The sequence below is a fragment of the Rana temporaria genome, chromosome 13 (genome assembly GCF_905171775.1).
Source record: "Rana temporaria chromosome 13, aRanTem1.1, whole genome shotgun sequence".
NCBI classification, from domain to species: domain Eukaryota; kingdom Metazoa; phylum Chordata; class Amphibia; order Anura; family Ranidae; genus Rana; species Rana temporaria.
The window spans coordinates 80,287,735-80,301,239 of NC_053501.1; the positions used below are offsets into that span (position 1 = coordinate 80,287,735).

The following is a 13,505-nucleotide window of genomic DNA, read 5'->3' on the forward strand; positions in this document are numbered from 1 at the left end:
CGTATCTCTGAGTATCTATGCGACTGATTCATAGAATCAGTTACGCATAGATATCCCTAAGATCCGACAGGTGTAATTGTTTTACACTGTCGGATCTTAGGATGCAGTACCGCGGCCGCCGCTGGGGGAAGTTTGCGTCGTAAACCAGCGTCGGGTATGCAAATTAGGAGTTACGGCGATCCACAACGGTTTTTCGCGTTCGCTATGTCGCCGCTAGTCTAGTTTCCTGTCGCAAAGTTAGTCGTCGTTTTGGGTGCCTTAACTTTAGTCAGCAATCGTATTGCTGTCTAAAGTATGGCCGTCGTTCCCGCGTCGAAATTTAAAATTTCACGTCGTTTGCGTAACACGTCCGGGAATACGGAAGTACGCTACACGTGTCGGCGTTAGAAAAAATTACGTCACTTCGCGCAAAGCACGGCTGGAGTTAAGAAACGGAGCATGCTCAGTAGGTCCGGCGCGGGAGCGCGCCTAATTTAAATGTTAGCCGCCCATTCGATTTGGACCGCCTTGCGCCGGACGTATTTACGATACACCGCCGCAAGTTTCCAGGTAAGTGCTTTGTGGATCGGGCACTAAAACTGAAAATTTGCGGCGGTGTAACGTAAACGGCTTACGTTACATCGGCGCTAATGTACCTGAATCTGGCCCTATGTCCTTAACTGCAAGAGCAGAGGTACTAGTACAAGTGCAAAAATAGTTGTGCTCTAGTCTTACAATACATATATATCAGCTCACTGCACAACCTGATGCCGAGTAGGTGTCTTAGGTATGCCTGGATCCGATCCACTGAGATGCTTACAGCCCACAGCTCTGTGTCCTACCGCTTTACAGAAGGCTCTGGCGCGTTGGGTTTTAAATCATGTCGCCTGCGCACAGGCACGGGCAAACCACGCCCCCTTCTTTTCCTGACACCTGTAAGCCCAAGAGCCCGCCCCCCGCGACTGTTTTGGCGGCAGCCAGGAGTGAGGGGGGGGAGAAGACCAATGGAGGACTTTGTGCGACCCGTGGACTGCGTGGGGTCTCTCTACATGAGATGTGGCAGAGCCTGCAGTGGAGGCGGTGAGCCGGTCCTAGTTAAAGGAACCTCTTCCCTGCACTTGTAGAAGAGACATTATACTCAAACCTTGTTTCTTTTTTACACAAGGCCCGGGTACCATCCATTTTAGGCATTTAATATTGGCCCGAGGTGTGGATCCGGTTTATACCCCCTAGGCCTCCACAGAGACCATCAATTGGAGCTTTCTTCTTCGCACATGAATAACGTGACCAACCACCTTAGACACTGGCGAAAAAACTGGGAGGTACTCTCCATATGGGGGGGGGTAATATAGGGGAGGAACTCGCCTTGTAATTAGGGTTGCCAGTGTCCAATCACCTGATGGTGACTATCTAACCCACTAAGTAATTGAGTCTCTGTGTCCTGTGATGTATGAACAAGAAAGAGATTTTATTCCAAACATGTATTAAGCTTAATAGCCAATACATTTCAGGAGCCACATTTGCCCCTTCATCAGGGCTACAATATAATATAAGAATGTATTTTTAAAAACATAGAAAAATAATACATATTTAAATTTGTATTTTATATACATTTAAACCCCAATATAAATGGAAATTAAGCAGAAAAATTGTATAGTGTATAAGCCCAGGACTCTGAAATGTATTGTAAAAAAGAGACTGCTAATTTCAGCAGAGTCCAGTGAGATTTGAAAAGAAGTCACATGGCTGAGAATAAAGATCACTATAATTGTAAAAGCTTTGTAAATTGAGTCTATAAAGTTTGATACTGAACTAAAGTATGACTCGGAAAAGACAGCTGTTGCTTTATACACATACATTTTCTCTATAGCCTTCTGGTGATATGTGTTCTCTATTGTATCTATTAGGGATGAGCCGAACACTGCCTAGTGCTAATTTTAAAAGTTAATATGCAAGTTATTGTCATAAAAAGTGTTTGGGGTCCTGCCCCAGGGGAAAGGTATCAATGCAAAACAAGTTTTAAAAACTGCAGTTTTTTCAGGAGCAGTGATTTTAATAATGCTTAAAGTGAAATATTCCTTTAAAATTTGTACCTGGGTTTGGTCTGGGGTTCCCCTTAATATTTATACCAGACCCAGAGGGCCTGGTAATGGACTGGGGGGGGGGGGGCGGCATGCCGTTTTTTTCAATGAATTTTATCTGTATTGCCGGGACCCGACAATTCCTTATAGACGCAAGTAGTTTTAAATGACTTTTTTCCTTTAGAAATGTCATTTTCTGCAGGGACTGTTTTAAACACGGGAAACATGCGCTACTTTACAGGCATTCTATAGACACCCCCAGGTACGAAATTTAAAGGAATATTTCACTTGTATTGTTTCCCTTTAAGCATTATTAAAATCACTGCTCCTGAAAAAACTGCAGTTTAAAAAAAAAATTGCATTGATGCATGTCTCCTGGGCAGGACCCGGTCCCCAAACACTTTTTTCTGACAACTTGCATATTAACCTTTAAAATTAGCACTTTTGGTTTCTCCCATAGACTTTTAAAGGGTGTTCCGCGGCTTTTGAATTTGCCGCAAACACCCCAAATTATTTGCTATTTGGCGAACCTTCAATGTTCGAATCGAACTCATGTTTGACCCGAACATTAAGCTCATCCCTAGTATCTATCCAAGTTTTCTCCCACAGGTTGTAAACACTCTGCACTTATGTACATTGTAGAGTCTAAAAGCTTGTTCACACCATATGCACTGTAAATTTGTGCGGTGGTGCATTGCAGTACAAAGTTAATCACACCCCCAATGCAAATAAACAGTGCTCTGTAACTCACAGATGCATATGCTCTATGTGCATTGCATTGCTCTGGGCTGAAAACAATTGTGCAAGACCTATTTTTGCTCAGGTTGAGTTGTCGTGACAACATAATTTTTTTGAATGTTCTGCCTAATGCAGTGTGCCTCAACATACCAAAATGCTTGCAATGCAGTAAATTGTGTTTTTGTTTAAATAAGCCCTAACATAAAAAGGAGTAGTAGTCTGAACATTTATGTAGCCATTTGTGGGAATATTGTTTATTTGAAAAGATGGGCTTGTCCGCTAAAAAAATATAAAGAGCAATAAAAAATTTACTTTTCTCCAAAACAAAAGGAAAAGAGGTTTGTCTGGATTTCTACTATAAGGTTTAGCTCATTATGATTTTATTGCTATATTTTATTTTGTTTCATTGAACACCCACAGCTTAAATATGTGTTTCAATGAACAATAACAGAGGTGCTATAACATTTGTGAACCCTTTTACATTTTTTATATTTTTATATCACCTTAAAGGTGAACTGTTTTTCACCCAAGTCCTAAACTACACCATGAGAACCTTATTAAATATGGGAGTCAACACTTATACTTTTTTTTTCTAAAGAAAAGTATGCTGATGCATATATGTACCTTTTAAACATATTTAATTCAAAAAGAAAATTAGCTTTAGGTATGGGTTAATAATCAGGTATGAGTTTGGCAGACACTACCTTATTTAATAGTCAGAAATCTGGGCCTTCACTAATCAAGTCTGAACTTAACAATAAGGTTCTTAGAATCTAGGAAGACATTTTGAAGGATCTCTGAAAAACACTGGGCAGAACATTTTTAAAATACAATTTCTTCAGTTTTGTACTCAAGTAGTCCACTTTCAAGTAGATCATATATAAATGGAACAATTCAACTCCTATTACTCTCACCAGGAGTGACCAACCAACAAAGACCCCACCGAAACCACAGCATGTAATACTTCAAGAGGTCCCAAAGAACCTCAGACCAAAGTCTAGGAAAGTAAATGCCTCCCTTGCATTAGTTATAATGTCAGTGTTCATGTGTCCACCATCAAGAAAACACTGAACAATGGTGTTCATGGCTGGGTTGCAAGGGGAAAGCCACTACTGTCCAAAAATAACTTTGCCACCCATCTTCAGTTTGAGAAGGACCACATGGAAAAGTCAGACGACTATTGAAAGAATGTTCTATGAATACATGAAACCATACAAAAACAGTTTGATTTGAATAAAAAAGCATTATGTTTGGCAAAAGGCAAACACTGCAAGCCACCATAAGAACCTTATCCCATCTGTGAAACACCAGTGGTGATATTTTCACAGTCCAAACCTGCTTTTCTTTATGATAGGTTGCTATCATTGATCTAACTATGAAGCAATGTACTAGAAAGCTCCACAAAGAATCATGTAGCAAGACAACAAACACAAAAGTTAATCTACTTCAGCCCCTGAAGGATTTGCCCACTTTGCGAGACGACACTGCGTTGCTTTAACTGACAATTGTGTGGTCTTGCGAAGGCTGTACACAAACAAAATTTACATCCTTTTGCACTTTAAACAAAGAAGAGAGACAATTTTGAAAACAGAACAACAATATTTTTTACTTTTTGCTATAATAAAATGTCCCCAATTTAAATATATATATATAATAATTTCTTCATCAGTTTAAAGCGGTGGGTTCACCCAAAAAAAAAAATGTTTAATATTACATTCAGCCGAGTTGTGAGAATGACATTTGGCTGTTTTTTTTTTAAATCCTTGCCGTATTATCTATATTTTCACTGCGGCTTCCGGGTATGTAATCTGCTGGACTGGGCATTCCTAATTGATTGACATGCTTCCGATCGGCGCATACATCGCGTCACGAGTTGCCGAAAGAAGCCGAACGTCGGTGCGCAGGCGCCGTATAGAGCCGACTCGCAGTCCGGCTTCTTTCGGCAACTCGTGACGCGCTGTATGCGCCGGTCGGAAGCATGTCAATCAATTAGGAACGCCCAGTCCCGCAGATTACATACCCGGAAGCCGCGGTGAAAATATAGATATTACGGTATGTACGGCAAGGATTTTAAAAAAAACAGCCTCATTCTCACAACTCGGCTGAATGTAATGTTAAAATTTTTTTTTTTTTTTTGGGGTGAACCCCCGCTTTAATCCAATATGTATTTTTCTACATCTTTTGGATAAAACAATTCTCAATAAGTGGATATTGACTTGTGCAAAAGTTACAGCATCTACAAAATAGGGGATAGATTTATGGTATTTTTGCATCTTTTACTAGTAATGGCGGTGATCAGTGATTTTTATCGGGACTGCGTCATTTCGGTGGACAGATCAGACACTTTTTACACCTTTTTGGGACCAATGATACAGCGATCAGTACTATAAAAATTTACTGATTACTGTGTAAATGTCACTGGCAGGGTAAGGATAACACTAGGGGGTGACCAAGGGGTTAAATGTGTTCCCTCATGTTTTTCTGACTGTGGGGGGGATGGGACTCATTGGAGGAGGAGACCAATGACTGTTCCTAATTACTAGGAACAGGGGATCTGTCTCTCCTCTTTTGACAGAATCAGGATTTGTGTGTTTACACACACAGATCCCCGTTCTGGCTCTCATGCCCGCATTGTGTACCCAGCCGTGTAGCGCGTGCCTGCTAAGTCTCCTAAAGGAGCCAACGTACTTATACAGCGGTATTGCGCAGGGCTGCCAACCTGCCACAGTATATGTACGCGAGTCGATCGGGAAGTAATTGAAGAACAATAAAGTTAAGTATTATTGCAACAAAGGTTCAGTTACACTTAAAGCAAAGCTTCACACTGAGCTCTCTTTTCTAGTCTTATACTTATCTGTCTCTTTTTCAGTGAGAATTGGATTAACCAGGCACTTTTCAAAATGATTTCCTGGGCAGGGATTTTGCAGGTGCCATGAATTGCATTCCTATGTACTTCTTTTGGTGCAGTTAATTTGTAATGTTTTGGAATGTCGAGTAGAAGCCGTTCTGTAAAAAGTAATAGGCTACAATTCCAAAGGTTCACACTATCTTACCACAAACCAATATCTACAGTAACTCATGTTCCTCAGTTTCAGGATTTGACCAAGCGATATGTTTTTTTTTTTACTTTTGTTTAATTGGGTTGACATATGATAAATGTTCAAACAATTTACCTCCACACTTCGCTAGCTTAGTAACAAGCATGACATCACATTAGCTAATTTTAGGACTTTAACAGATTACGTCTTTAGTCATATTTATGCAGAGATCTTAGTAACGCAAAAGGGTTCAGAAGTGTTAAAGCACCACTGTGTGTTCTCATTTCTGCTTCCCAAATTAAGTATTCTTTCACATTAAATAATTCTCTGGCATGGAGAAAATATACCTATGAAAGATTAAACTTGTATTAAAGATTTTCATTTTCTGCCTAATTTGGTTGCAGGCAACTTTTTTACATTTTGTACCTGTAAATACACATTTGACGACTTCTGCAAAAACCAAGCATCTTCTTGAATGGCTCTCAAATAAAAATGCTTCTTTTGTAACTGCTTCTCTGCTCCCCTTTCTATACTGCTTCTGTTTCTCTATTATGCTATTGTAGTCTAGCTTCTCTACAGCTTGCTTAGCTGAATATTTGCATGCCTAGCAATATGGAACTTTCATTCAAAGTACACTTTGTTCTTTTTCTTTCAATTACCTCTGTTCTTTAGCAAATTAGAAGGCCGGATGAAAACAAAGTCGTTACTAATAGAGTTGGATCCTTAAAAGTAAATATACTTTAAAACCTTATGTAAAAATACATACTAAAGCCCTTTGTCTTATTATTTTAATTGTATTGTTGTTTTTGTTTGTAGCCTATTTGTTTTAATTGTCTAGTTTGTTTGTATTTTAATTAAATAAATTAACAAAAAAAATCCAACCCCAGTCTGTTTATAGTGCTAAATGAAGAGATAACTTCCTGTTTGGGGTATTTGCCACAATATTGATTTATTTGGAACCAAGTCCTTGAGACTTATGATCACTCATGAAGAGTATAGAAATACAAAGGGGGTTATTAATTAGATGTATATAGGAGTTTATGATCGAAGTGGCCAAATGTGATAAACAGTACATAGCTTTGATTTTAGGTCAGTCCAACAGTAAAACAACTGCATGTACTAGCTGTTAAAATTAGGATTATCTGAAAAAATACTAAATTATTTGCAGCCTCTCTGTGTGCACAAACCTTCAGGAAGCTCTCTAAAGCCCTGTATCAGCAGGCTTTGTGGGCTTGTGTCAATGGACATATGCAGTTTGCTTTTTTGCATTTCAGATCAGTTTGAGACATTTCTGAGATCTTTCAGAGTTCACTGGCAGATGCGTTTAGCCTGCACTGATCTCCTAACATACATTTGACCTCATTTTAACCTGACTAAACCCATTTCAAGCTGTTTATGCACTCCTGTTGACTTCATGGGGAGTGATGTGAAAAGCCTGCCTACACAGACCCTAAAGAACTTTATTCACTTATGTGTTAGGTCAAGAGATTTCTGCTATTACCGTATATACTCGAATATAAGCCAACCCAATTATAAGCCGAGGCACCTAATTTTACCACACAAAAAATGGGAAAACATATTGAGCCCATTATGTGCCACTTACCTGCAGAAAAAGCCTGCAATGTCGGCGCTGTCCCCGTTGTGTAATCGCATCTATCTTCAACCCCTCTTCCTTCCGGGGTTGTGGACTCCAGCTCTGCTATTGGCCGGAGTCGTGTGACATCACTCCTGCGCATGCACGCAGGAGCTGAGGGTAACGGTACAAGCACTATAGAAATGGCATGGATCATGCCCTTTCTTCAGTGCGCATGCACAGATTATGCCGGCGTATATGGCGAATATCTCCTAAACCGTAGAGGTTTAGGAGATATTTACAGTGCCTACAGATAAAAGCCGTATTATAGGCCAGCCAGTTTATTGATGAGATCAATCTGTAGAAGAAGCATGTAGAAGGCTCCTTTTTAGAGCAATGCTTTTTCTTTTACCCACTTTAAGAGTAAATTGTAAGAATCCCTTGGAATTATTAATTATGCTAATCAAGAATGACTGTACTTTAGTCTGTGTGAACAAGTGTATTATGCATATTAATATTTTGGCCTGAACACCCATTTTGTTCAAAAATTTAATTATCAGGCATCATACATGTATTGCGACTGATTAATCACAAGTAGTATTAGCTAGCCAGATTTTGTCCATACCTTTTGGCAAATTTACAATTTTAATAAATTTTTATATCCACCATCTGACAGATTGATGTAGCTTTTAAAAATACATGTAAGGATTATTGGAGAATATATATATATATATATATATATATATATATATATATATATATATATATATATATATATATATTTTTTTAAATATAGTTCTGCTTTATTAGCCTTCTGGTGTAATTTGTTTCTGGGCATTTATGTGTTGGGAGATATAAAGTACTGGTAACACGTTTCAGAACCCTAAGGATTTTTCAGAATATCTGCATGATTAAATTCTGTGATGTGACCTTTAATTTAGTCATAATAATCAAAAAAATGTGTGCCTGTTGGGGCATAATAAAATGGGTTGTAGTTGTACAAAGACAAAACAGAACCCAGTAGGGGATGTGCTGCAAAAACCTACTTGTTTGTCAAATGAAAAGAAACACAAAATAGTAAAAGGCCCTTACAATTAGAAATTTGCCGAATGGTATAAAAAGACAGTCTTACTTAAAAGAGAACACACACATTTTATGTTGCCATAATTTATTTTTAAGAAATGGTTGTTTTTTTTAATCAAGTGCAAGGTGAAATGTAAAATGTATGTGAAACCTTAGGGTAACGATGACTTGAAAAGTTCTTGCATTTACCTATTCTGCTGAAATAAGACTTGTACACTATTTCACCTGTTCAGTCAAAAAAATTCTGGTACCCCTGATGATCGTCTGGATAGTTACGTATGCATGCTGCTGCGCCTGTACGATCTCTGCAACTCACAAGGAATTTATCTGTCTGATCTGTTGAGTGTGACATAAGCTTGGACTTACAGTATATGTAAGTTTACTGTTTAATAAACCGGATTTTTAGACAGTATCACACTATGTGGAGTCCTTTTGTCTCCTAAACACTCTATTGAGGCTCCCTAATACTGCATCCTGTATCCTGAGTTGCTGTGAACCTCCTGGTGTATACCATCCACAGCCATAGGAGAGGATGTCCGGATTTCTTTCTCAGTGGATCGGAGATCCAACAAAGCGCTATGTGACCTCTCTGAGTTAAGAGGGGTCGTTGGCTTTCCGGTAAGCCTCCATTTTTGATTATGGTGATGGGTGTCAGGTGTATGATCGTCCTTTCCAAACACTCTCTTCTCCCATGGAACATTCTTTGATGGAATCCAGTATAAGATTGGGGTGATCAGACTCCAGCGGTATTCACAAAAAATGGCAATTCACCACACAGAGCAGCGTGTTATATTGCATAGGTATGAATACGTCTTTAATCTTTTCCTGAAGTTTTTAATATTTCTTTATTCAGTATTACAGTATACACTTCATTATATTATAATTGCTCTTGCCTAGCTTCAATTCCTATGTTTAAAAATGTGTACCTGTTCTGGAAACCACAAAAAATAAATTAAAAAAAGCATTGTTTAAAAAATTGTTACCACAAAAGCAAAATGTGCAGTGCACAACATCAGTAGAAATATCTGTTATTAACAGATCCTGTTGATGCTCAAGGAAAGTTTCAAAGATTAAAAATGATCTGTGATATTGCACGTCCTATTTAAATTTTTAAAAATATATTTAACACTCTCTATATACCCCCTAACATCTAGGAGAGGCTGTTGACTATCTAAGACAGTGTTTCTCAACTCCAGTCCTCGGGGCGCACCAACAGGGCTTGTTTTCAGGCTTTCCATTATTGTGCACAGGTGATTTTATCAGTTTCACTGCCTTAGTAATTACCACAGCAGTTTGATCTGAGGGAAATCCTGAAAACATGACCTGTTGGTGCGCCCCGAGGACTGGAGTTGAGAAACACTGATCTAAGATACGTATACAATTTCTTGACCTAGATGCTACAAAGGTTTAGAATAAATGCCGTGAAGCGCAGTTTGCCTTTCCGTCTCTGCCGATGATTCCGGAAACCTTTTCCGAGGGCTATGTCTCATAAACAGCGCCACCATTTTGTTGGTTATCAGAGGCTGTTTAGCTTGGCTTTTACGTCACTTCCACTTCCGGTTTGCCAGAACGAGGCCTGAGTTGCACGCGGCCTCTCCACCTTGGCCGAAACCAGAAGTGACCTCAGAAATGCACAGCTTATCAGACAGAGCTTCTGTTCGGTATGGGGGTACCTATTATCTATAAATATACAGTGACCACAGTGGATCAGCACCCCAGAGGATGTCTTATGAAATGAAACACGGTGGGAAGCTATGCTGGTACCACTGTCACTTTATTTTTAAAAGCGCTTTTTTACTACAGAAATGTGAGTGTAATTCACCTGTTTTATTTATTAAATATTCATCTTATTCTTAACGGAATTACGCTACATGCCTTCCTTCTTTTTTATGAATTGAATGTTTGGGCTGATTGCCTGTTTTAATTAAACCTTCTGACATCCACCATCCTGAACATCTTTCTGGAGGTTGTGTTTGTACAGTAAAAGAAGGATAGTGCGCTAGAAATAGTCTGATATAAGTATTGGACAAAGCAATATCATCAAACAGATATATATACTTGGAAACAGTACAGTGAGCCTGAACTTGTCCCGGGTACATTACATCAAAAACGTTTGATTTACAGTTATGATTCAATTGATTGTCACAAATTATTTTGGATATTTTATATTGGACTTTTTTCATTTTCAAGGACATTCTTTAATTAGAATTTTCACTAATGGACATTTTTTTTTGTTTTGTATATTGAGTTTACGTCACTAGTTTACTCATCTTTCACATGTAATAATTGACTATAGTTTGCACTGCACTTTTTTGCCTTTTTTGTCCTATTTACATACACTACCATCCATCTTAGTAATTACATGGAAAGGCAATAATGTTAAATACTGAGCATGGGTAGCCCAATAAGCAAATAAGTGACAGCTACTCTAACTATGAAGATGCAGTCTTTGAAACCAGATTGGGTGCTCCGTATAAGACAAACTAAATGATAAAAACAAAGATGCAAAACCCCATGTATAAAATATAAATATTTATTGAAAATTAAATGGCACTGTATGGGTGGATGGGTCTGGTGACAACTGAATCAGTAGGACAGTGTTCACAAACCCCAGCCTTTGCCACCTGCATGGGGATGATAGAGCTAAAACATGTCCGATGTTAGGAATCGCATTCCTAGGATTGTAGAAGCCGCTGAAATCGTTTCCTACCATCTGAGGTGTGTCCACTCTAGCCCATCTCCATGTCGGTGGCCAAGGTTGGGTTTTTGTGGACAATTCTCTGCTGATTTGGTCATCACCAGGCCCATAGAGTGTTCCTTTTGTGATTGCTATTTAATTAAAAAAAAAAAAAAATATATATATATATATATATATATATATATATATATATATATATATCACTACGGGGTTTCGAACCTTTGCTTTTATCTTTTAGTTTGTCATAAATAAAGCCCAGCTCTTTCTTCTCCAACCATCTTCTGTAAACACCATATATGAAACTTATAGTTACATGATAATCAGTGTTGTGCATGTAACATTGCAATGTATTTTAAAATAAGCACAACTGTTACTGTTGAAAGAAAATCCAGCTTGAAGCATGATGTAACAATAAGGAACCAGCTTGTTGTTGTAATGCTTGGTGATTGTATCTTCACATATTGCAGACCCCCATTCCCCTACAACAAGATGGCCTGCCAGTGCTTGGTTCCCCCAGAACCTACTATATGATGCTATGTTCCATGAGCTGGTAGCAAAGGTGACCAAGCAAAGATAGGATAAAAAGTCTCTGTGGCACAAAATAAGAGGATGGCAGTGATAGTACCTTTTACAGGAGCATAGCCAGAAGGAAGTACAGAGAGGACAGTACAAGTAGATGGCAGGGGCATGGTCACCAAACAAGCAAATGCTCAGTCCAGGCAGCAGGCAGAGAGGTCAGTAAACTGTTTAAGGTTTGGTCCAGGCAGCACACAGAAACATGGACCAGAAAACAGGCATAGGGTGGATTCACAGATAATCAGATACAGGCAATTGCAGGTAGTTAGGCACATGGTGAAACTTTGAAAAGACAAAAAGAGAGGGTGCACGCCCTAGTGTATTACCATAAAATGATGTATTATTATATTAAAACTCCAATGTTTAATGCTTTTTGTGCTTCTGTTTGGATGTGTTGGGCACCATGATCCCTCCTCTTTTTAGGGGTGGGTCTTACATTAAATTATATTTTCCACATTTACTATTTATATACTGCAGTTAGGGTGTCTTGGTTTATCACTGATGAAGATGGCACTGCCCTTGAAACGTGTAAGCCACACTATTGCAGATTGGCTTCTGCATGGATTTATATTTTTATGCCTGAAGTTGTACACCTTGGAGTTATATTATTTATAATAAATTATTTGTATGGCAGGGCCCTAGGCCAGTGCGCCCTTTTTTGTCTTTGCTAAAGCTATTTGGTCTAAGGATCTCCCCTTTCTGAAGAGGGCAGCAAAGCTTATAGGTACATTGCAGAATTCCTCTCAAATCAGCAGACATGCAATTAGAGACAGGCCAACCAGTGTGGAACACAGGACTGCGGGGATCCTGTCACAAAAGATAATTGTTTACTGTAGTCAACAATCTTAACATTTGCTATCTTAGTAGGAACATCTATAAAGGTTAATTGTGCCTAAGCAGTACCCTGATTAATGTCGGTATACTTCAAGTTAGTTTACTCTCTTATATTTGTACATCTGTAATATGAGATTCTAAGGCAACATATACCTGAGACCAAATGAGATTTGGGAATGTAACCATTTTCCTGCTTACTCTGCTGTTGTGGGAGAATCTTCTTGTTGCGTCCTCATTCATTTTGTGGATCTGTGCTTTCTGAATCTTTTTATTTCTTCTGCTGCCGCTGCTGCTTGATTGTTCCTCCATCAGTCATCACATCACCAAACATCGGGGGGCAAGTTTTGACATAAGAAAGCAAAGTTCTACCTCTACTAAGATGGCTGCCACCAAACAGAAACATAATCACCAAGGGGACTAGCGGTAACTAGTCCATTGCTTTATACCTGCCTCTTTTCTGAGGCCACATCTCTAACATATTTCCCATCAAGAATAGGAAAACCCATTACTTTTAGGAAAACACTTCAAGATACTTGTATACACCACACTCAACTAATATATTGCACTACTATCTTTTTAAAGGTAGTGTTTATACAGTGTAAGCTAAATGCCCCATTTTATAATTGAAAATGGTCTCCTCTTTTGAAAATTTGTAAATGATGGATTTTTTTTATGCTCACTTGTTTGACTCAACCACTTAACCCCCAGATCATATTGCTGGTCAAAGACCAGAGCACTTTTTGCGATTTGGCACTGCGTCGCTTTAACTAACAATTGCGCGGTCGTGCGACGTGGCTCCCAAACAAAATTGGCGCTCTTGTTTCTCCACAAATAGAGCTTTCTTTTGGTGGTATTTGATCACCTCTGCGGTTTTTAGTTTTTGCGCTATAAACAAAAATAGAGCG

At 38.8% G+C, this 13,505-nt stretch overlaps 1 protein-coding gene across 20 annotated transcripts in view; it reads left to right on the forward strand.

Annotated features, from left to right (window-relative positions):
• GPHN (gephyrin) overlaps nucleotides 1-13,505 on the forward strand; it is a 780,484-nt gene that overhangs the window by 570,960 nt on the left and 196,019 nt on the right. For 10 of the 20 annotated variants that reach the window (XM_040333276.1, XM_040333279.1, XM_040333277.1 and 7 more), the window contains one exon: nucleotides 6,509-6,565. The exons of the other annotated variants lie outside the window; for them this stretch is intronic. In XM_040333276.1, coding sequence (XP_040189210.1) covers nucleotides 6,509-6,565 — 57 coding nt within the window. The remainder of the gene's footprint in view (nucleotides 1-6,508; nucleotides 6,566-13,505) is intronic. 20 annotated transcript variants of the gene reach the window in all.